We start from the raw sequence: 25,243 nt of genomic DNA on the forward strand, positions 1-25,243 counted from the left end.
GCGAATTTAATATTTAATTTATAATGTACTCAGGAGAAGTTAAGAAATTTTGGAGAATATTTTTGAAGGATTTTTAATACATTGAATACCATGAGGGTCACCGGTGACTCCCAACCAAATCAAATTACTATCGTTCCATCAAGAGCCATATATCTAAACTGGAAAGCTCACAGTCAGGTATCGTTAAGACAATCGTGAACGCATCATGGCATATACGTAACGACGAACTATGCAAGGACCTGCAGATAGCCTTCGTTACAGGCGAAATAACGCGACTATTCCATCGATACAGTGCGAGATTGATTGGCCACCCTAACTTATTAGTTACAGATATATATTCTGTACATCTACACATCAACCTCGTAGACTTAGGAGGAAACATCCTTGCGATCTACTACGTTAACATCCAAACCCGTGGTTTAATAATCAAGATGCCATCCAATGGGACAGGCATCACCGCGATACATCTTCTGACTGTGATAAAAAAATTTACCGAATGTTCTACTGGACAAATTGTAAAGATACTTAGATAATAAAAACAAAATAGTTCACTCAATGAAACGATGACTATTAGAAAATATTTTTATGTTATTATAAATAATGCTACCTAATGCAGCGACACTCAGCTAGATGAGCTAGATGAGTTCAGCTCACTTACAATAATAAGAGTGCAATTCAATCAAATGATTTAATATTATATTTTTTCCATTTGGTGTATTTTGCTCTATGTAGTCTAAATAACTAAAAAGTCAATATTTGAAGATTTTTTTTCTGACAAAGTAATTTTATACGATTACTTTTTATGATTACGTATATTTTGAGCATATGGAAATTTATTACATGTAAAGGTGTTTATTAAACAAACATTTTTCATTCAGACCGTTTCAAACTTCTGCACAGAATTTCCCAGATAAAACATTATCATATAACAATTTCTTTCTACAACCTTGTCTAGAATATGCATGCATAATGCTTTTCAGTGTTTACTTCTTCTTTTATTTCTTTTCGAGAAATTTACGTAAGATGCTCTTACCCACTGCGACCGGTCATTTCATTTGGTCGAAGCGTTTATGATACTTACTCTTCTAAAGTTAAAAAATCGTTACCACAGAAAGGTTATCTGAATTTGGTGTGGTCTGAGAGTGGATTAGTCTCTTTATTACATCATCTGAAGGAGGACTACATGAATACATGTTAATAATATTATGAAAAAATCTACTATTATTGTAATTATTGCAGGAAATAAGTGCGAATTCCTCAAATGTGCAAAGCGAGTAAAACATAACGTGGCACGATTTTCAACGAAATTATATAAATCTTATTATATATAAAAGCAAGTGAAACAAATAAGTGCTCCTACACTGTTTTTCTTCTTTGAATTATATTAACAAGTAACTCTGTCAAGTCAACTGACAAATTTGATGAAGGTAAGTAGCTCTATGACGTGCCCATGGAAAAAACTCAGTGGTGTCTTCACTAATTTTGCTAATTAGTTACATTGATCGTTATCAAAGAAGAAATAGCTTTACTGTTTTCAAAAATATGGAGTTTCCAATAGATTTTGGCCAATGTAACCGATATTGACACGAAATTAATCAGTCCTATGTCTTATTTCTATTGTAGTAATATATTCCGCCATAATTCTCCGGTCCCTCAATTATTTACGTCACAGTGTTGGCGTAAAGTCATTCAACAAAAGAAAATTGATTACTAAGTTAATTTTCAAGTAATTATGAAGCGAGTTACGCAATTATAGGAAAAGATAAGAAAAACATTTGTTTGTGCAGTCTTGTCTTAAACGTCAATCGGACCGGGCATATCAACAGGAGACTATAAGAAAAGACAACAGGAACGATAACAGTTTAGACTTATGAAGTGCCAGCTATCAATAATGCTCGTGAGAATCGTTTACTGCCTCGGCGTTTTACCGAGCATTGAGCTCATTGCCAGTGTACTGAAAGTACGAAGCAATGACCACCAATCATCTGTTAGCAAAGGGAAACAAAAAATAATAATTACAATTGCTTCACGAAAGATAGAATTATTATTATGTATTATTCAATAGAATTATTATTCTCTTGAAGTTACCTCTAAAATATATTTTTACAAAAATAATAAATATTCCGGCGGTTTAAGAATTAAGTTACCAGTGTTAACATATTACCAGTTTACTATCTATCGGGATAATAACTGAGGAGGAATTTAGCCCTAGTAAATTATTAACACTAGATTTATGGAACCCGTCAATGACGGATGTTGAATTTTTTAACCTGTTAACTTTGGAACTTAGTCCAAATAAAATCAAAAAGTGAAGTGTGTGCTCGTGAAAGGCAGAATTTATACACCTAGGGTATATTTTAATGAAAACCCAAATCAAAACAAAGAAGAATTAGATGTTTATCTGAAAAAATAAAGAATTCATCGTTGAAGAATTAATCTCGTTTCAAGCTTTAAGACGATGTGTATATTGGTCAAACGCCGTTAACTGGTTAAACATTATTTAACAACTTGATTTCGATTCGTGCAATCATGCGAATACATATTTTAATACTCTAATTTCAAAGCTATAATTAGAACATCTAGTTTATTTTTTACGAACAGTAGAATAAAGTATAGAATGAACGTTCGTAAATCTAGTGTTAATAACAAAGTTCTCCTAGCTAACGTGGATATGAACGAAATCATAGGACAAAGTGTTAAATGCAGTATAAATAAAATGTTTATTTTTTAAATATATTTCAACATTCTTCTTGCCAGTCACTGCTTGTAAGTACATCAATTTTACATGATTGCAAACAGGAATTAAAAAAGTAGTGGTCTTAAGTAAAAAATTTGCAAAGTTTACATAGAAAACTTCAGTTTATTTATTTTAACAGGTCCTCATCTTAATAAGAGCGGAATTAAATACTAAATAACACAACTTCTTGAGGAACAATGTCAGTAAATTATACTTATTTTATTTTTATGCGAGATACACAACATTGAAAACATAAACATCTAACTATTGAGAAAATCAGATCGGCTTGATAGTTCAAGACGTATGTAAATTATAATAATTTATAGAGTATGGTTGATAATAGGTAGAGATCATTTCTGAACATAATAGTAGTTCTTGGTCCTAATGTTTCATTAAAACCGCTATTCCATACGGAGGCACTTGCACATTCCTGGCTTGGCACAAGAAGTCCCTATATTCATAAAGAAACAAAAATATTATTAAACGGGCTATTCGGTTTAAGAACGGTGGCGCAACATTTATTAACAGATTTAATCGAAGCAACTAACGTGATTTATTATTTAATCGTGTATGCAATATCACGGACAAACACAATTAATTATTCAATAATTATACACTTAATTGATTCTTTATGAAATTTTCTTATCACTTATCAATATGTGAGGACAAGCTACATTTAGTTAATATCGTAAAATTCGTTATATGAACATGTATAATGAAGTGGATTTCAATGAAATTAATATGCTTATCCACGCGATTGCACTCACGTTACAAACACGTCTATAAATGAGTAATATAATTTAGGTGTTAAAACACACGGAAATTGCAAAGCATACAATTCGAGTCAGCTAAACTCAAAGCTTTGAGAAATTTCAAAATTAGTTTTACATTGCCGTATAACCGATCTTTATCAGAGAGCTTTGAAGTACTGAGTTGCATTAGTGATTAATACGTGCTGATATAACGAAAACACGAACACGTTACTGGAATCAACATTCATTACACACTACAATTATTCTACTCGTAAGTGTATATATTATCATATATATTATATATTATCATCTATAATATAATATTAAATGTCAGTGTACTGTTTATATGCACCATAATGAATTGCATACACAACAATGGCCTTCTTAAGGAACGTTAATTCTAAATATGTCGAGTTGACCCTGCTATGATACTCGAATTATACAAATTTTAAATTTATTTGGAAAAGTAGGAGTCTGATAGCTCCTGACTTCTTGTACTATTCTTAAATTTGAAAGTATCCTTAACAAAATAATAACGCTTCTACATCAAACAGAAGTAAACAAGTAAAATAGTACTAAGTAAATGTAAAGATGATTGGATGGAACAAGACCCGAGCAGATTGCATGACCATTTTCAAAAATTTCAAAGAATACAATTATGCATATGTAATAAATCATGTTTGATACTATTGGCTTTCACTCACTTCTTAAAAATTAGGTAAATTCTGCTAAATTGACATTACTTGTCACATTTATCTCCAAGAAAATACAACTAAAGCGTTGACACAGAATGATGATCATTTTAAAAAGTAAAATTCACATGTTTCTCTCATCGCATTACTGGGAAATGAAAAATGCTTCTACGAAATTTGCAATAACAGTAAAAATATTTCAGATAAGAAAATTAGGTGAAACATTCTGCATAATTGTCTCGTTATATAACATTCTTGTACAATTCCACATAATGTAATAACTGATCGTGCGCTTGCACTACTAAAATATCACTCCGGAGATTTCAAAAACATGATCGATACATGGATGTCGAATATGCCAGAGGGCGCAACAGCTAACTTTTTCATAATGCTATTATTTATCACGAATGGTAAAATTTATATAAGTAAAGTGTTATACGGAAAAAAGAGAGCAAGCACTTACCCTGTTTTAAAATTAAAGTTATCCGTGGAGTAGTACACCTTCAATCCGCACGGTACATTATAGAAATTTACAAGGTCCACCGTTTCTTGCATACCTCCTAGGTTCAATATTGCGTAAACAGATTCGTCGTCCTCAGTTTCCCTGTAAAAAGAATGACAGATCATTTATTATAACGAGTATAGTTGTACAAAACATTCATATTGCAGTTTCCAAAGATATTAATAGTAATATTCTTCGAATCAGTAAGAAATAAGTTATCGTTCGAATAATAATTTAAACTCTTGTAAACCTTTAATTTCCAAGATCTATATGAACACCTATTTTTCTAGGAACATTAACGTGAAGTGATCTCATTGTTAAAAAAGAAAATATCTACATCCTTAGAATGAAAAATTTAAAAGTAAAATACAAAATTTATAACATGAAACAGTATACGTTATCATTCATAATACGTATGATAGCATTTATTAAGAGAAGTGCAACGATACGCTACGTAAAGTCATTCAACATTATGAAGAGTCACAAATTAATGAGCTTCTAAACTGAGGGTTGATAGCGCAGACTGCATCTTCGTGACACGAGTAATGGACTCTCATTTAAGCATCGAACTATGTAAGTAGCAACTTCGAGCGCTCGACGAACCTGCTCGAGTCGAAACGAGGATAACGAAGATGGAAAGTTTGAAAATTCGAATATGTTCGAGACTGGTTTAATCCTTTGTCTTATGGCTTTTTTCACATGGAACTATTTTATTGCTTATAATTCATTAGAAGAAGAACGACATTTCACGCTCATTCTATATATCTACTTTACTCTGAAGCATTACAATTTATAATAGAAAAATAAAGTTTAATTCGAATTCCAAAGAACGAAATAACATTTATGTTTAGTAAATTCTGTTTGAAATCTTCCCCACGAGTTTAACACGATATTGTAGGGCAAGGGGTTAACCGAGTTTAACGTTCGATCCTCCCTTCACTATTGTTGCCAAGACTACGTAGGACCAAGCGTCAGGCGCCAATGTAAGCACAGAATAAATTATACATCAAAGGAAATTTGAATTTTTAGATGTTTCAGCATGGCAGATTGAAATGATGAAAAACTGGTTTTCGAGATTTGTCTGGCAAAAATGAACCTGAACACGATCTCCTAAAGACCACTTTTACTAATATACGTATGAAATAGTGGAACAGATTATTAGATTGCATATTATTAAAATATATTCAATAAATATTGTGTTTAAGTATATTTTTAGTGCAATACATCCTTACCTCGCAATCAATAAAACGTTATGGCTCAACAGATTCGTAACTAAGTTTGCTTTCTTCACGGATGGCGCTGTCTTCAGCCATGCAATCGATCTATAGAAATTATAGTAGGAGTCCTTTTCTCCTTTCTCTGTTTCTAGATTGATAGTTTTGTAATTTTTATTAACCGGAAGCCATGTAGTTGAATTCGACGAAAATCCTGCAAATATTATTCTAGTTCACTATATTTTTTTAACCTTTTCTACTAATACACTTGTGTAAGATCAAAACATAATCACAAATGAAACACATTTTAGACATATAATCAATTAATATTATTATATTCATTATTTTTTATTTTTTTTTGTCTTTGAATTTTGAATGGTGACGTGAATGTGTGTTCTATTCTGTTCCATTCATTGCACAATCGGCGATGCCTGCCTTTTAAAAATTGATAGCTTACCAGCGGAAATAGTTGCGTCCCATTGGTATGGCGATCTTTCAGGATCTCTGGACATTTGTTCATATCTATTTTTACCAGCGTTACATCCTTGCGGGTCCTTGGTATCTTCCCACGAAATCCAAGTGTCTTCCATGCCGATTTCATCGCCATTATACGTCACGCTGACACCAGGCAATAAAAGCGTCAATAAGGTGACCGCGCGAGTCCTAGGTCCGAACCGACTCAACACTCTCGGTTTATCGTGGTTCCCAGCCTGAACAGAAATGTTCACTATCACTCATTCGTGGAACAATACTTGAAGCTGACATTGCTCTTATTTGTCTCGATTTATTCTCTTCATTCCAAATAATATTTCTATGATCCAAGATAATTATAAGATGTGTACTTCTTAATAAATTTTACTTTTTAACACTAGAGCTATCGTATCAGTCAAAATGACTGGTTTCGGTTTTCGTGTTTCGCAATGATTGATCTCTTAAAGGCATTGAATATTCGAAATAATTTCGAAAATAAATTATTTTACTTGAATTCTATAATGAATGTTTAAAGAAACTGAAAATAATCTATTGTCGTAATTTTCATCAATAAACCGATCAAGTTTCGTAAATCGATCAACTAGATAATTCTATTCTTTTTTTACTGTCTCGAAGAGCAGTTTGAAGCACGTTTGCACACTGCTGTGCTCGCATACTTTCTGTGTGTGAGCAAGCACCATCTTCGAATTTGAAATAGGTTACGAAACGAGGTGTTTTCAATAGAATATATTAAACCCATTCAATTTAATTTTCTTCTTGTCGTGTCCATTACGAATAAACTAACAAATAAATGAATTCGCTCGCAATGTTTGAGTACTGTCAAGAAAGTCGTGTGCTTCATGTATTTTCTATGTTGATTGACTTTTCAACATCAGAATTTTGAAAACAACTTTCTAAAACTATGTAAAGGGTTGAGCCAAATAAAATTTACAAGCGAAATCAAGTGATTCAAATTAATAAACAAATGAATAATTTGAAAGTCTTATTTAGATGTTGCATGAAATTTATAAAAACCCGAAACCAACTATAGCAACGTTACAGCATGAAAATAAAGAACATTGTTTGATGATGTCACGATAGTAACTACTTGTTGCATAAAATTGAAACAAATCTTTCTGTTACAGCTATGAATTGAGAAAATTACAAACTTACGAATATGGACAAATGAAAATTTTTCTACATTTGAAAAGTTCTTAAGGAATATTTTTTACCACCTACGAGGAACTTATCAAATAACTTTCTTTGATATTAACACTTTGCACTCGGAAGTTTCTCACTAGAAATATTTAACATTATTTTACGAGACAGGGACGACATTCTTCATAACTAACTCGAAGGGAAATCACAAGTACATTGAGGAACAAAGCTATTTTATTCCAATATTGCACGTATCGAGGCATTATACAAAGTTCAACATTAAATATCAGATTTTATAGTTTTACTGCGTCAAATCAAGTGGTGACTGAGAGTCACCTCTCGAGTGCAAAGGGTTAATAAATGTCTTTTTTCTTCTTGGAACTTACCACCCAGTTAGCTGTTGCTCCCTCTGGCATATTCGACATCCATGTATCGATCATGTTTTTGAAATCTGCAGCCGTCGACTGGTTATTCAAATTTGCGATCATCTCAAAGTTAAAAGGGAAGCTGGCTCCATAATGGTAGTACTTCATTGTCAATGGTATGGTTGCGTATGCTTCCATCATCATGACTTTATCGCCATTGTACTCAGCGAGTACTTCACTCCAACCCTTCACTATATCGTAAGTCAACTGCTGATCTTTGGTAAACGTTTTAATCGTATAGTCGTAGTCATTTGGATCATTAGTGGTGCCTGACAGTGGTTCATCCAAAAATCTCTGATCCTCGCAGAGATGGGGTATAGCGTCCACTCTAAAGCCATCCACGCCCTTATTTAACCAAAACCTAAGAACGTCCTGTAAAACGACGATTATTACTAAACATGTAATAAAGATTCGATGGCATGCTGCATTCCCGGTTCTTTCATTTTAAATCAAAAATTGAATTACGTTTTTGCATTTTTTCATACAAATGTTCTATATAATGCGGTCGTTCCATTTTTTTATTTCTGAGTAGGTAATAATAAAATTAAACATAAATAATTAGAAAGAAAAGAAATAAATAAACTTAATTCTATTCTACAAACCGATAGGTTGGCACTTTTAGGCAAAGCAACACAAAAGCACGACACCTAAACGGTTAACCCTTGCCTTATAATTTATTTATCACCTGTGATCGATGCAACTATTTCATTATTAATAATTCATTGGAAGAAGAGACAAATTCTAGGCGTACTCCCAGTCCACGTTTGCTCTAAAGTATAATAATTGATAACAGAAGAATAATATTTCATTTGAACTCAACAAAATAGAGTAATATTTATGTTTGTTACTTTTTATTTAAGATCTTCACCACGAATTTCACACGTTATTATAAGACAAGGGGTTAAGTTTACTAAGTAGTCAAGAATTCAAAGAACTTCTCACAGCTTGCTCTGAAAATTGCTCAACGCTGATAAGTAGCGATTCGACATAAGAATCTATATTCTGTAAAAATTGTTTGATAAGAGGGAATGAAGGTCACGTTGGAATACCAACTGACTCATAGAAACAATAAATACATCCAGTTCTTATGGTTCGTTTTGTTTCAATATTTCATCAAGTTACTGAAATACAGGGTGTCGCAAAAGAATTTATTTTATTCTATTTATTTTTAATCAAAGTGTAGTAACATTTTTTTGCAACATCCTATATTATTCCAACGGTAATAACTATAACTTATAATTAGACTACTGAATTAGACTACTTAAAGTAAATTTAAACTTTTAACAATATAATCAGAAAGACAGAATTATGATAGAAAATGGTTTTCCCTAACAAACATTATAAAAAGCGTTACGATTTTAGACTGGACGTTACAATCTTCGTGATTTTGCAGTACCAAATTTCCCATGAATATATAAAAATTCGCTATGTACTTGTGAACAATATATTGTTAGATATATTATATGAATATTTCGATAGACAAATGAAACGATCTCATTTGAATTATTTTTAAACTTCAATACTTGTCTGCTTAATTTCAAAACATGATTCTTACATATTAAAAATAATAGGTAACTTTATAAGAAAGGTTACACTTCATAAATCCTATGTAATTCAAGTTGATTGCGTCGGTGAATAAATTAATAAATATTGTGAGATATGAACGAATACTTCGGAACATACACATACTTTGTACTTTGCACTGCATCTTAAAAACAAGCGATTTCGCAAGGGTTTAAGAGTGATTACAATTTTCATGAGTTTCCTGCTTCCGGAAAAACTGGAAAACACGTTCGTGTTGCTTAAAAACGCAAACATAGGTACTATATCCAATAATAAATCATGTTGACGATTATTGGTAAGATTCATGGTAAGAATTATGGTATCAGAAGTGCAGAAACATTCTAAAATAATCAAAGTATTAAACTTATGGTCTTTGCATTATATGCTATGGAACTAATGAAAAAGTTATATTCACATCTAAATCAAATAAATGCACATTTTTAAACATTTATAAGAAAGATAGTGAGAAATTGTACAAAGCGATCATGATGTAAAAATATATATAAAATATCCAATGCATAATACTTTTTATAATATTTATTAAGAAAAATCATTTTCTATTGTAATTCTATTTTTTTAAATACGTCTCAAATAAAATTCTAAATATGTTCTAAATTTTTCTAAATAAAATCCACACTCTACAAGTAAGCCATCGGGTGTAATGTTTGTTACAAATGGCTACACTGTTTTAATTAATTTAACTAAAGTGTCACTTCGGACTTCGATAGCGTTATTGGAAGAACGAACCTTGACGCGAGTCTATACGCTATATTTCCATGGACTGTAAGTCACAAAAAAATTCCGGGCTTCTTTTTGTCCGAGGAAAAAGCGACTGGCCAACCGTGTTGAATTTCCACACTTGACGTGCGAACATCGTTTCTGTGGTCAGGGGAACGAAAAGGGTTCCGATGCGGTGTAATATACATATACAAGCTGAATTTATTTCCAGCTTGGTAGCGATGCCACCAAATTAATCTAGCATCTGTACAACCTGTTCATAAGGGTGAATGGATGAAAAAAAATCCGATATTCTGTGTTTAATCGTCGAGTAAAGAATTAATTGTTCATGAATAGATTACGGGATCTTTATACAAATTCAATTATTCAAGAATATAATTAGAGATATATGATAGAAAATTGTTTTTTTCCTAGGAAATATTATAAAAAGCTTTTATACACTCTCGATATTTTATATATTTTTTCGTGTATAAAATTAGTTAATAATATCAAAGTGTAAAACAATCACGATACTATACTATAAATGAAATTTGTTTTCGAAGACAGGAAACAGTTACTGAAAGCTTCGTAGTAATTGATAATCTATTTGTTAAAAAAAGTTATCAGGTGCATAGTGTTTTCAATACCTATCGTGGGAAGAGACGTATTCTTCCGAATACGATTGAACAATAAATTGTGGAATCAAAAAATCATAATCCACATGGTATAAAAAATTAACGAACACTTCTTTCGTTAACAGATTACGTTAGATAACAATTATGTGGATAAAGATTGTGCTATCGATACGGATATTCGAGATTTAATGGGACTTATCGACGCGTATTAAAGTAGCGAGATAAAATGGTTAGATATAGGTACCGCACTGGCGAAAGTATTTAATCAGAATCAAGAATCAAGCTCGAAATTATCATTGATAGCCTCATCCTCGATATAACTCGTCAATGGAATAATTCAATACGATTGTCCGCTTCCGCCTAATTTTGGCTGCAGGAACCTCAAGCTAAATTAGGGTTTCATTGATAGATCGATGCTAATTCAATTCCAGAGAAAATTCTCTATGCCGGAGCTACCAGCTTGATTGAAAGTACTTACTGGATTGATGAACTTACGCGGCGAAGCAGAATTTTCGAATATATTTACGTACTTTACAAATTGTCTTTGTTGGAATGTAAATATACCATTCAAATTATTGTGAAAATTCGAAATAAATCGTTATGAATAGTATAAATCGAATAGTCAAAGAAAATTGTAAATGCCGTTTGACATTTTTGTAACGCGACTCCATCTGAATAGTGTGACAAACTTTATTCTTATCGTGAACGTTAACAAGTTTCATTCGTTGCGAATACTTCTACGTTATATCAAAACCACATACAAAATTAAGTTGTACGAAAAGGAACATCTATATGCTATTGGGAGATCAGTTTTCATATTTTTTCATTTTCGATACTAATTTTCTATTGGTCAATGCGGTTATACGTAACCAATCAAAACCATAAACAAAATCCCTAACAAAAGACCCCTCTTGTTCCAGTGTCGTCCCGCTAGACATTAAATGATCTCCCAATAGCATGTTGTCTGCAGGGGTTGAAAACAATTACGATATCGATTTCGGTCAGGGATTGAAAAGGTTCCAAAAATAACTATTTGAAACTGTTATGTATGAATTCCGATTGAAACAGTTATGGAGAACTGAAATAAAGTTATAATTGTTATAGGGATATTGGTTCTGAACTATAACAGTTTCTATTATATCGGTTCTATAACTGTTAGTTTTCTTCTTATTATTTGTTTATTTACTCATTCCTTTTAGAACCAACATCCAGAACCAAAAACTAACAGTTATAGAATCGATATAATATGGAAACCGAAACCGATAAAGCCCAGAACCGACATACCTAATAACAGTTATGACTTTATTTCAGTTCCCCATAACCGTTTCAACCAGAACCTCGATTTTCGGGGGACTGTGTCTATCTCGCTTCTGCTAATTATATCGACTCTCTGCCTTTATAAGACTATGCTCGAGTCAATTCCTGAAAGTAAATAGCTTCCTCCTGTTTTCTCTGCTCGGTTAAATTCCACTGCTGGGACCCGAAATTGTGGAATTTAAGCGAGCATTACTATATATATAAATTGTGTACGGACTGGGTAGGAGCGGTAAAGATCTTGGTGCGCTAGCCCTCTATTGGCGATGTGCTGAAAGTTGCTGTCACATAACAATTTCAAACAATTATTTTCGAAACCTTTTCAATCCTTGGGTGTCCGACAAATACGAACATACGAAATGCTGCAACGTTAGAAGAGTTTGCTGAGCAGCACGGTTTATCGCGGTGAAAAATTTAATTCTGTAATATTGCCGTGAATCATAGCAACGAAACATGACCTCGTTACAAAACCGCACTCGCAACGAAGCTCGTTTCATGTGTATACCAAGATTTACATCCGTAAGGATTTTGCGACACAGAAGTCCTCATAAGCAGAAAAGTTCACGGCACAGTAGATGCAAATGAAATTGCCTAACTACGAACGTTGAATGAGCACCTTATTAACCCTTTGCTGTCGAATGTAGCCGTAACGGCGACTTCGAGCTTCGACACCTAAGATCGGAAACTGCAAATGAATAATTTAATTATTCAATAAACACATTCCGTGACACGTGTACCATTTGTGGTACACGCGCAATTGTTGTAAGGAACCATTTTTTGTGAGATATGTGTCAAAGAGTAGCGGTGCGCGTCGCGGAGCAGCAAAAATGAAAAGAAATAATATCAAAAGATATATACAAGTCAGCAAAAACTTGAATGTAACTTCATATTTCATTTAAAAAATCAGTGCACTTTATAAGCAAGGTATAACCGAAATTACCGGTAACAAGGAATGTGTTAATGAGAGACTGACATGTGTTTTGGTTTCTTTTAATATTGAAGACTTCGACGCATAATTCAGTTTGTTATGAAAACAAATATTAAAAGTTTCAGATAGTCTCATCTGTAAAGAGTTAATAGAAAATTGTCGACCGTTAAGGATTACATGAGTTGAGCTTAGCCCGTTAGCAATAAATTTCTTCTCATAGATTTTTGCGTGTATCTACTGAGTCCATATGCAGTATTTAATGCTCGGTAAACCTACGTAGCGAGAATAATTGAATATTCACGTACTGGAAATACACCTACCCGTTTGCAATTATTTTAACGATCATACTTACATGCATCTCTTCACATCTCTTCATACGTTTTTTAGCATTATTCATCTAAGGAATTACAATTACAACTTCATTACGTCTTGCATGAATTAACAGAGTCCAACGATCTTGAGCCATTGCCTTACAATAACGAATGAGACTCGTGGTGAAAATTTTAAATAGAATTGAACAAAAGTAAATATTACTCAGTTCTTGCGAATTCAAATTAAATATTATTCTTTTGTTATCAATGATTATACTTACGAACAAACGTGAACATAGGATATGCCTAGAATTGTTCTTTTTCTTCAATAAATTATTAATAACAATGTAGTTCGATCGATCATAGTTGAGAAATAAATCGTAAGGCAGGGACAAGACAACAAGACGGCAAGCTAAGCGAAAGAGTATTCCGTTTCAAACGAAACGTTTTGTCTGGGAGTATACAGCACTCAAAGGATTAATGCTGCCTAAATCTATGCAACAAGAAGAATTGGATATTCGAATACTAGAAATGCACCTGCTTCCACCACTTCATTGGCAATTATTTTATCAACCATACTTACATGCATCTCTTTTACAAGAGTTGGATTGTGGTAGTTGAAATCTGGTTGCTCTGCAGTAAACTGATGAAGGTAATATGCCTGACGTTCCTCTTTCCACGTCCAAGCCGGTCCTCCAAACACACTCACCTATACGAAAAGAATAATTTCTGAATATTGGAGTATGTGAAAACACTGATAAATTATATATAATTATATATAATAATAATCGCAATAACAACCATATTTTTATTCACACGATATATATAATTATCGTGTGAATAAAAATATGGTTGTTATTGCGATTATTATGAATGTTAATCGTCATAATGTCCAGATAAAACTTTCAGCGACAGTCCTGTAAGTTATATACTATTTAAATATTATTTCGTTATAACAATTACATTTGGTCTGGGGATGTTTATGAAAATATACATTTTTATAGAACATGGTTTGGTTTAATTGTTTATGAATTCTGTTAATACAATGTGTTGTGTAATAATAAATACATTTTAATTCTGAATGTCAGTAGTTGTTGATAAATTTAGGTTTGACGTTGTATCTTACGTTTCAGTGATTAATATTCAATAGTAATAGAAAAATTTAGTGCCCGTAGAACAAAATAACGCTGTACTGTTCTGATATTAATAATTGGCGGTGTTTTATGAATCGTAATATGGGATGCATTTCTGTGAAAATATGAGACACATATTTTAATAGAAATACATTTCCTGTCTAGTGGAATGTTTCATAAAATCCGATATTGATCGAAATTCAGTCATTCTGTTTACGAGAAATATGTAAAAATTGCGGCTGAAATTCACAGAAGCTAGCAGAAATTTTTAGATTCAACATATATGTGAATGTAAAATATGAATACATTCATATTTTCGTTATATAAATACGTTCAATTGTTCAATCAAAAATATAGAACTCACCCAGTTATTTGGTGGTACAACGGTACCATCCTCAAGCTTTTTCCCTGGATGCCAAACGTAGTAATCGGTGAATGGTTCGATTTTCTTCAAGCTTTTCTGGAACCATTCGTGCTGATCAGAAGAATGATTCGGGACGAAGTCCAGAATCACCTTTAAGGACTTGCTATGAGCGGTATCCAGCAAATCCTCAAAATCTTTCATCGTACCGAAAAGAGGTTCAATATCGATGAAATTTGAAATGTCGTAGCCAAAATCGACCATTGGGCTAGGGAAAATGGGAGATATCCAGAAAGCATCGACAAACGATTCTTTCAGATGATCCAACTTGCTCGCGATACCTGCAATACAAAAATATGTCCGATAGAAAACTTATCAGTTCAGTAATATTTATGATGATGTGTAGAAACTTTTCAAAGATTGTCACTAACATTGGTTCATGATATCATCAGAAGTAGCGATTCCAACAGGTTTTCGTAAATATCTCAAAAATTAACACTTAACAGACAAGACACGTACAGTTGGGAAATGACTTGATGTCTAGCGGAGCAGTACAGCGGAAAGAGGTGTCTTTTTAGTTTACAATCTTACAATTTCATTTTATTTACGTATTGTATTGTATTCGTGATCAAAAATATTAGTAATTAAAAAATAAATCCAATAGAAAATTAGATGAAAAAAAGATGGAAACTGATCGATCAACTTCGAACATCAACTGATCTCCTAGCAGTAGATATATATTTTCATGCTAACTTAACGTTTTGTAAAACACCATACTGGCAAGAAGTGCCAGACATTAAAATAAGTAATTTCTTAAAATTGTATTAATAATGATACTAATTTAAAAATACACAAAAGATCATCTGTTCGTTAAGTGTCAAGCAAGACCAATAAGAAACGTGTCAATCGTTCATATGCTTGTGATTCCACAATTAAAAAGAAATTTCGTTGAATAATATCAAGATGAAAAGTATATTTTGCGTCCTTTTCCATTTTGTCCTGTTTCTAAGTAGTGCAAATTAGAATTTATATTCGCTTAAACGACACTAATTTGTTTGCCGTGTTTGTCGCGTGCCTGCGTTATTTCCTTTTCTCCCTTTAATATTTACACGCTTTGTTTCTTCTAATGATTACATCCACGATGCACCAACTGTTTTGCTTGTGTCATTGTACGCAATTACGTAATCTCGTGAATGTATCAAAATGCGCTGAGGTGAGAACCGAAGTGATTGTATTTCTGTTTATCAAGTACAATCTGAGACGTGGTTACGTTTTATTTCTACGCAACTACACGTAAAAGCTAAAATCATTAGAAGGTATACACTGCTGATCAAAAGTCGAGGACCCATACATCGGTGAACCTGTTAATCGTGGAATTTAGTTTGAAAAATCTCTTGTTGTACGCGCAATAAAATAAAAAAATTATGTGCGTACTTGTCTAACGAAGGACGAATGCATCTAAGGTGTGCAACACCCAGAATGTCGCGCGATTTCACGGAGAAAAATGTACGAACAGAAAAGAAATATAATATTGAATTTAATTGCGTTATTGTTATTGCATGTTTATCTTGTTGAATTCCACTGCACTAAATAATATTATTTATAATATAGAAATGTTTTCAAATAATCACCGTTTAATTCAGTGAAATATAGTGATTTGATTGGGTTAGAAGTCACCGATGATCCCTATTGGCATTCAACACGTTAATGAGGAACCGAAGTGAAAAAAAGGAAGAATTATATGTTTGCTTAGAAAATAAATAATTTATCGTTGAAAGAATTAGTATCATTTCAAGCTTTAAGATGAGGCGTCAAACGCAGCTAACTAGTTAATAGAGGAACTTCCATTTCTTGTAAAACAACTTTTATTGGAGAATTTTTGTGTATTTTAAAGGAACATGGATCTATGTGTATTAGTCAAATATAAAGATATAAAATTTTTGTTATTTTATTTTATACATTTATAAGACATATAATGTTTCATTTGTGACGTTACATGTCAAGTGATTTCAAACTTTTATCCGACATTGTATACATATATATATATATATATTCGGCAGAATATATATACACATAATGTTAACACTAGAATTACCGAGCATTTAATATAACTGATATGTAATTCCTGTAAAAATTGTAGCAATAGATTATCTTCGGTTATTCAGACATTCATTATGTCTATTCAAGTGAAACTATTTATTTCCAAAATCATTTCGATTGATATTGCAGTTCTAGTGTTAAACACTCAATTCCAGTGCTAATAGAATGCAATACGTTTACCTTTCAAATCCCCTATACCATCTCCGTCGCTGTCTTTAAAGCTTCTCGGGTAAATCTGATACAGCGACATTTTTTGCCACCATTTGTTGCCGCCGTGACAGTGGTGTCCAGCAATCACGTACAGTGACATCACACAAAACAGTACTATCGCCTTCATGTTTCCTAAACACACGAAATACGTCGGTCAGCGTGAAATGAACGAATTAATGAAACACGCAACTCTTTGCACGATATCACTGTCCTATATACTATGCACATCGTCGGGATAAAATAATTTCATCTGAAAATTTCTTATTTTCAAATCGTCTAGTTATTATTTTCTCGCGTGGCGGACGAAAAAGAAAAATGAGAATAGCTCTGAACGGAAGCCGCGGATTCTCACGATCACGGTTAATGAGAATCACGATCATTTTCACACGTGCACGATAAATCGTACGTGTTCTGCCTGCGTCTTTTGATTACCGTGTGTGCGCAGTCCAATTAGTTCGGACTACTACCGATGCCAACGTGACAACACTACAGCGAAATCTAACGGCACAGGTCCTCTTTTATACCCGTATTGTATAATTCAAGCGGAGTAGGGTATAAAGCTTATTGTATGAGCAGAAGTGACGAATGTTTCTCTCACAAACTTAATCAGTAATTATCTGATACACGGTAGTACCGATAAATCTAAATTATATGAATTGGCTAAGTTTAATGACTTCTCTTTAAGAAATTCGTGTGAATATTTCTAAAGACTTTTTCGTGTGAGATACTTAATACTAATTATTTGACTAATTCGCAGCCACATGGCAATTGGAAATCGTGGAATTGTATTTTCGTAATCATCACTAAATATATGCAGATCTAAAATTTGACGTTTGGGTAATATGGATCTATAAACAAGCTTTTGGATAATAAATCATGAATTGCGAAGTTTGAATGTAATATCCAAGAACAATTAATTACTGATATAAAACATGTGTGAGGAAACACTATCGTTTAAACGTGGAAATGCTTTTCAACGATTTTGTATTTTGTAAGTGTTCCTGAGAAACTGTCTGTTCGAACATTTCAATATTTTGGAATGTTCAAGCGAATCTTCAGTGTCTTTCAATTTATTCCTTTAATTTAACACTAAAGCTACCGAGGAATTAAATTGACTTTTTGAAATTCCGCTATAGAAACTCCAAGAGCGCATGTATTGAGACTTTAATTGATTTACAATTTAGTTTGCGTATTGCTAAATCAAATTCTTTAATAATTTTTTAGAGAAACATCTGTCATCTTTTTAATAATTGTGAAAAAAGAAATCAGGAATGGGTCGTTTTGACCCGTCTGGTAGTTTTAGTGTTAATCAGTTATTTATTTTATTTAATAAATTCTTGGTTAGGTTGAATAGACTTAATAATTTATTTTAATTTAAGAAGGAAAGAAATAAATAAATTGTTTAGTTTCTAAAAGAAATGAGTATAAAATTGTATTAAAAATATTTAACATGAAATGGAATGTCTTTTTAATTGAATAATTTATCTGAAACGCGTATAATTGGATGATACTAATGAACGTCTATTTATTTGATAATGTAGTGTTATCGTGAACTCTTGTGGAGATCGTTTGCGATTAAGAATATGTGGGATTCGATATTTCGTGGCTTAGTTAATGGAAAAATCCGATGATACTTTCTTACCCAATATTCCTCATTGAATTTATATCGTGATAAAATACAAAAGTATTGGATGTATAAAACACCACCTTATATCATTTGATCGTACTATAAGACTGATGACCATGTTGATTATACTAGCTGGGACATAATTCAGTAGAGTTTTGTAGATAATAATAATAACAATAATAAAAAACGTCAACATCTGATATAAGGAAATTATTTACTTTTCTTCGCATATCTAAAATTTTCTTAAAAACTGTTCGAGACTTGAAAACTATAAAAATTAACTAATCTATAATATAATATATATAAACAAATTTTATAAGTTTTCGAATATATCAACAATACATACCGGGTAATGTAAAACTCTGAACGAAAATGAAGTATAAAATATTAAGCTTTAGCGGACGAGGATTCTTCGAAATATACAAAACTTTCAGCAGATGAAGCTGAATTACATATCGATTGCTTAAACAATGAAAAAAAAGAAAACTACGCACTAATCTCTTGCTGTTTCAATAACTAAATCATTTGTTTGTTACTTAGTGCTCCAACTATGAAAATTCGATCTCTCTGTAATGTCGACATCCGTCCGCAAAGGGTTAATCTACTGTTATCAAGCTGTAAGTGTACCGTATAGTATCTTATATAAAAAGAATTATATAATTTGCAAACAGATCTTGAAGACATTATACGCCGGAAGTATAAATATTCCTACAGATGTTATTATTGTCATTACTAAGAATGGTTATTTATAATTTTTCAGCGCTATATGTATGTTCTCTTTAGATCATGCAAATACGCATAGAACAATATCACACCAGGCAAATTTGTATATTATAAGAATATAGTAAATGAGGTGTAACTTCATTCTCCTTTATACGCCCAGTTGCCTAATAACGAAATTGATATTTATACATCTAAAAGTAAGCAATCTCTTGCACCATGCATTCTGTTACAGCAGCAAAAAAACCTCGTGTTCAACTAACGATAAATTTGCTTCGCGGAGAGGACAATATTTATTTGCAATTTAAAATTATACACCGCGGCCTCTCTTCTTCTTTAACTATTTTTAACGAAGTCATCGGTGCAAAAAGGCTCTGCACACTCTTGCCGTATAAAAGTGAAATACCTTAAAGCTCTGAGGTAAATTTAGCCGAAGCCTGAGCTCTCGGAGTATTCTTTATGAATTTCATAAATGACCAACGGCGAAACCTGTTGACGCTTGAATTAATAACGAGAACTAACGATTAGATATCATGCCGCCGATTAAAGGAGTATAAATGAACCTTTCAGCTGAAATATAGGAATGCCATCGAGGTGTATTGTGTTAAGCTTATTTAAGAACGTTGCAGATTACACTGTGGAACAAATTTTGACCTACATTGTTGAACATTATATATACATATAAGAAGTGACCGGGATCCAAATCTATACAGCGCGTAGTAACGGCCCTGCATAGCTGTGGCCGGCGAGCGATGACTGTGTGGGACTAAAGTTCCGTGCTCGTGCTCTTCACGGATATTTTCTTAACCTGTCCGAAAGAAAAACCGTTCTCACACTTCCCGCGGGGGGTTCCTCTTCAGAAATGTCTGCAGAATCCAATGGTGCACAGCAAATTCGTGCTGGCTAACCCAGTTTTCGTAGAAATGTAACAGAAGTGCATACAAAGTACGCGCATCTACCTTTTTTTAAACTTTGATCATCGTTTACAAACATTTAATGATATGCAAAATTCAAAATTTTTATAGCTACCTGATCGGGCAAGTCTCCTTTATTTTTTTCGACAAATTTTAACTGCCTATCGTTTTTAGTTTTCACGTAACACTTGGTTTTCTGAAAAATTCGACCGTTTTTACAAAACCCCAGTTTTTTCGAAAACTGGACCTGACCCAGCAATTTGGTTTTCGGATTCGTATTTAGGGTAAGGAACTCTATAAGAATCACAGAGTGGTTTTTGCAAAAACTAACATAGGTCAAAATTTATACATCATTTTATACATCATTTTCTTTTGATAACACGAGGTAACGGTGATCGAACGTCTGTATATTACAAACTCTGTATGTTAGAATATTACAATTGTTGGTAATATGTTTTTACAAATCCACATTTAACAGAATATATAAATTACGACAAAACTAACATTCAGTTTTTCTGTATTTCTTTCGAGTGTTTTGTGAAGTACTAGGCAAATTATGCTTATATTCATTTGTGATGTATGCATATTAAAATTTATAATAAATTATACATATTTTTTGTAAGTTGTACGATTTAAGTTCAACATTAATGTAATGTCGTGCAGTACTGGCCGATCTAAATTTTTTTTGTACTTTAGACTAATGTGAGTAAAAATCAATACTTCAAAAACCTATTTAAAGTGTAAATGATAAATATGATAAAAATTGAAAATTATTTTTGTAAAATTTAATAGTTTAAATATGCAGTAAAAATTAAATTCTGTAGAATTATATTATATTAATTAATAGGGGTATCACTTATTTTACTTGCAACAGATGTAAATGTCAGTAATAACAATTATTAGGTATTCAGTATTACCAAGTTATCTATATTAATAAAAAGTTTTCATTTGATAGGTCACGACTCATTTTAATCACTTGTAAATAATTTAGTAGGATCAATTATCAGTAATTACTTTTATTTCCATGTCACGTTTGTCTTTCGTCAAATATGGTTAATAAAGACAATCTGTAATTGTACATGATGAATGTCACGATAAAGTGTCTTTACGCATGCAAGATAATTTCTTTCGAATTCTTAATGCCGTCAACATATTTTTTTTTTACTACCGTCGACATATTTGTGTCATCACTCTAATAGAATAGATAAATATTCGACTTTAAACATGCATAACATACTAATTCTTAAATGATTTAAAAAATATTTAAATAATTTCCTAATATTATAAATATTTTCATTTCCTGAAATATTCATTCCAAAAGGTATTCAAAACGAGTTTATTAACTTCAACCGTTTTTTCAATAACGTAAGTAAATTTTTCATTACATTTTTTATTGTAGCTCGTGCGATCAGAATCTTAGATTTCAAATTTTTTTCTTGTACGACATAAGTCACAAACAATTAATTTGATACACCTTGTGTAGTTCATGCGTGGATTTATTTTTTCGTATATATTCAACCATTCATACAAGATTATTTCCTCCCAAAAAGTATAGCTAAGCGCCATACAAATCTCTGAACAGTCGTATCATAAACTTGAATCTCTAAAAAGCATTTTTAACGAATAACGCAACCATTCCTCGAAATTCGACCCTTTATTAAGCGAACAATCCCACAGGCGGTTTATCCTGTGGGAATCGTTGCTTTCTACCTCGAGGAACAGTGTTGTCCAATCAGTATGCGTAATATTTCCTCTTGCTCAATGAACCCGCAGTGTAGATATCGTGAAAAGTTGGATGACCAATTTCTCGCGAGTTTCATAAAATTCAAATAAGCAAATTAACAACTCCAACCATCGACCACTTCGAAATAACAGTTACCTTTTTAACATTCGAAGAAATTGTAACTATTTCTAATCTGTCTATAGAGAAAAAAAACAACTATGTAAAGATATGATGCGAATCTAATCTAAATTTCAATTAGACAATAATGCATGTAATATTACCGAACCGCAATTGGAGTAAACGTGCCTCGCAATGGGTATTAACATATCGTTATGAATTAATTAAATATCGTCCATAATTTGCATATATATATTTATTTAGATTCAGAAAGAAATATTTGTTACGATGCTTGTCGAATTCATCTCAGTATCCCCCAAAAGATGGGTGTAAAAACATTGTAGGTTTACTTGTAAAAAACTGAAGGTGATCTTGATAATTCTGTAGAAAAGAGGGTTGACAAAAGATTTGGTACAATCATCTTAGAGCACTGCTTGAACCATGTTATTTTAGCTAACACAATTGCCGATCGAACCGCTAGCAGCAGAATAATCTAAACTGATCACACTTCATAGTCCACCCTATATACAAAATATATCTATTATATAATTATATACAAACGAAAAGAGAAAGCAGAACATAATGAATCACGCTATTTCGCGGAATACACACTTAATGCATCGATACAAAGATGTCATAGTGTCGTTGGCAAAAGAGAAGCCAAGATTTTCGATGGAAATAATGTAACTTACCAAAATAAATAGATCAAACACGTTGATCGGAGTGTCGTGACACGAATGCACCCTCAGTAGTACTCTTAAAAAGGACAATCTGTCTGAGTGTTCACGGCACAAGTGATCTATCGGTTTTCCGTAATCCAACGCGAGGACAACTGCATGCCCCTTTCTCCGTTTTCCCCGTAATCCGCCAACAATCTCCCCGAAATACACTCCTTCGTCCAGGGACGTAGCCATTGAAAATAGCTATCGGCCCTGCAAGAGCCCCTTTCACAGTTGCAACTTTCTACGGAATTTTCAGAATATTTTTCTCTTGTTATATAAAGTGTCTTGCGTCAAGCAGTTTACCCGAATATCTTCCATATTTGCGGCAGTTAGAGAACCGTTCCTGGTATATCACGCCCTTCTATAGACAACCAATTGGAAACAAGACTTTCCCCGCGAAGCGACATTAAAAATAGCATCTGCCCATCTCTTGTTGCAAAATGTCTTCTTAGAAATAATAAGATATTAGAAGTAAGATCCTTCGCGCGTCCACCTGAGAGATGACTTCTTAGTATTAGGTCGTCCTATAAGTTCGTGCCGTTTATTCTTCTACTATAACATTTTTTATTAAAAATACAATTCTTATACTCTACTATATCTATCAATTCCTAACTTAATAACCATTCGGTATTAATTCAATTTTTTCGTGAGAAATTGAAAAAAAATGTATTGATCGTATTGGTTGACGGCTCGTCGAAATTTTTCAAAATTCTATACCATCAAGAATAAACCTTTTGTCTACGAACCTCAGACGAATTTTAATGCTTAATCGGCTTAATCACTTAAACTGCGTTCGACAAGTATGCATGTCATCTTAAAATCAAAATGATATTAACTCCTTCAACGATCAATTATTTACTTTTTGAGATGAACGTGTAATTTTTCTTTGCTTCAGCTTCTCGTTAGAATATATTATAGGTACATTTGGCCTACATTTAACGAATATACACATCATTATTTGATTTCATTGCGAGCATTATCAGACATTTTTCAAATTATGTTTTACAATTAACAAGTTAATATGTGTATAAATATTTACTGCCTTGTGATACATACATATACTTTCCGAGAAAGTATAAGCACACGCGGCACAAACTTATCGGACGACCTAATATTTAAGTTAAGTGTTAAAATATTTAAATCTACCATTTTTGGTACACGCCGAGTTTTGTAATAAAATATTTGTTTGCGAAACATGTGTCCATGGATAGTGATGCACATTACGAAGTAACGGGAACGTAGAGAACCGATATCGAAATATGTAAAAGTCATCAAAATTTTAAACATAACATAATATTTTATTTAAACAATTAATACATTTTATAAGAAAGATACAACCGAAATTTCTGCTGGCGCAGAACGTGTTGAAGTATTAAAAGTAAAAATATTTCTACGTCCTTTTGGACTAATGGAAGTAAGAACTTTTCTATGTCCAGCTCGAAGGTGACTTCTGAAACATAAGACAAAATATTTTGTATACAACTAGAACGGGATTTAATAAAGCACTGGGTCAGTCTGCCGCGTACATGTTTATTTCACGTAGCTTCATAAGATAATAATAATAATGACACCTCAGAAAACAAAAGTAAATTTTATTCTTTTTATTTAATAGTAAATAGTATTATTTACGTGTAAAAAAATTAATTGTTTAAAAGAAGTGCCATGTAAATGGAAGGATGGATGTATGTAGTATATTTAATTGCTTTAAAATATTGGGTTGATCCAGTTCGTCCAAATAGGTGTCTAGTGCAACCATAGCTTAACTCTTTCGTCCCTGAATATATATTTTTCTCCTAAATCAAAGAGAGGAACAAGAACATCGGCTTTCAAGTGAAATTGAAGCTTTTCAGCGAAATAAATAAGATAAGCACTAATAATGATAACAATTAGCATTTAAGCTGTCAGCCATAAGCAAAAATCCCTGTGTAGTACAATTTTCCTTTATCTTCAAGGCGTTTTCTTATTTTCCGATAATTTAAAATGTTCGTGGTACCTATGTGTACCATTTTGGACGAAAGGGTTAATCTATATAGACACATCGTAAGTATTTATATATACATCATGACTCCTTTGTTTTGAGAATCAACAAGTTCCAATATCATCAGAGTAGTTGAAAATAGTTTATGTTACTCGCATGGTAAGTCCTTTTATGAATGCAATATTTGCAATATGCTGATTCTCTGACAGAGGAATGGGA

The 25,243-nt window shown here is 32.5% G+C and overlaps 2 protein-coding genes and 1 long non-coding RNA gene across 17 annotated transcripts in view; 2 read left to right on the forward strand and 1 right to left on the reverse strand.

The window, feature by feature from the left end:
- LOC116428679 (dual specificity calcium/calmodulin-dependent 3',5'-cyclic nucleotide phosphodiesterase 1) overlaps positions 1 to 25,243 on the forward strand; it is a 307,261-nt gene that overhangs the window by 240,318 nt on the left and 41,700 nt on the right. The gene's annotated exons all lie outside the window — the stretch shown is intronic.
- Positions 2,938 to 23,342, reverse strand: LOC116428681 (alpha-glucosidase-like). 4 transcript variants are annotated; one of them, XM_031980655.2, is made up of 9 exons: positions 23,017 to 23,330; positions 17,194 to 17,355; positions 14,917 to 15,254; positions 14,003 to 14,128; positions 7,913 to 8,323; positions 6,355 to 6,607; positions 5,916 to 6,111; positions 4,645 to 4,785; positions 2,938 to 3,188 (listed from the first exon to the last, which is right to left on the reverse strand). In XM_031980655.2, the coding sequence occupies exons 2-9, from the start codon at positions 17,348 to 17,350 to the stop codon at positions 3,119 to 3,121; spliced, it is 1,692 nt and encodes a 563-aa protein (XP_031836515.1). In that variant the 5' UTR covers positions 17,351 to 17,355; positions 23,017 to 23,330; the 3' UTR covers positions 2,938 to 3,118. The 4 variants fall into 4 exon arrangements, with proteins under 4 accessions (XP_031836515.1, XP_031836516.1, XP_076227419.1 ...); XM_031980656.2 differs by lacking the exon at positions 23,017 to 23,330 and adding an exon at positions 17,656 to 17,743; XM_076371304.1 differs by lacking the exon at positions 23,017 to 23,330 and adding an exon at positions 17,630 to 17,705.
- LOC116428683 (uncharacterized) lies at positions 17,771 to 21,174 on the forward strand. 2 transcript variants are annotated; one of them, XR_004235314.2, is made up of 4 exons: positions 17,771 to 17,916; positions 17,981 to 18,214; positions 19,391 to 19,467; positions 19,611 to 21,174. It is a non-coding gene; the product is annotated as an uncharacterized LOC116428683 (long non-coding RNA). The 2 variants fall into 2 exon arrangements; XR_004235313.2 differs by having other exon boundaries at positions 17,783 to 18,214.

The sequence above is a fragment of the Nomia melanderi genome, chromosome 10 (assembly GCF_051020985.1).
Source record: "Nomia melanderi isolate GNS246 chromosome 10, iyNomMela1, whole genome shotgun sequence".
NCBI lineage: Eukaryota > Metazoa > Arthropoda > Insecta > Hymenoptera > Halictidae > Nomia > Nomia melanderi.

Excerpts from the sequence above, each read along its gene's own strand:
- LOC116428681 (XM_031980655.2), bottom strand. The coding sequence starts at position 17,350 with ATGAAGGCGATAGTACTGTTTTGTGTGATGTCACTGTACGTGATTGCT. Across the intron at positions 15,255-17,193 it reads TGGTATAGGGGATTTGAAAG|GTATCGCGAGCAAGTTGGAT; the intron begins GTAAACGTATTG and ends TTTGTATTGCAG. Across the intron at positions 6,112-6,354 it reads GGACGCAACTATTTCCGCTG|GATTTTCGTCGAATTCAACT; the intron begins GTAAGCTATCAA and ends TAATATTTGCAG.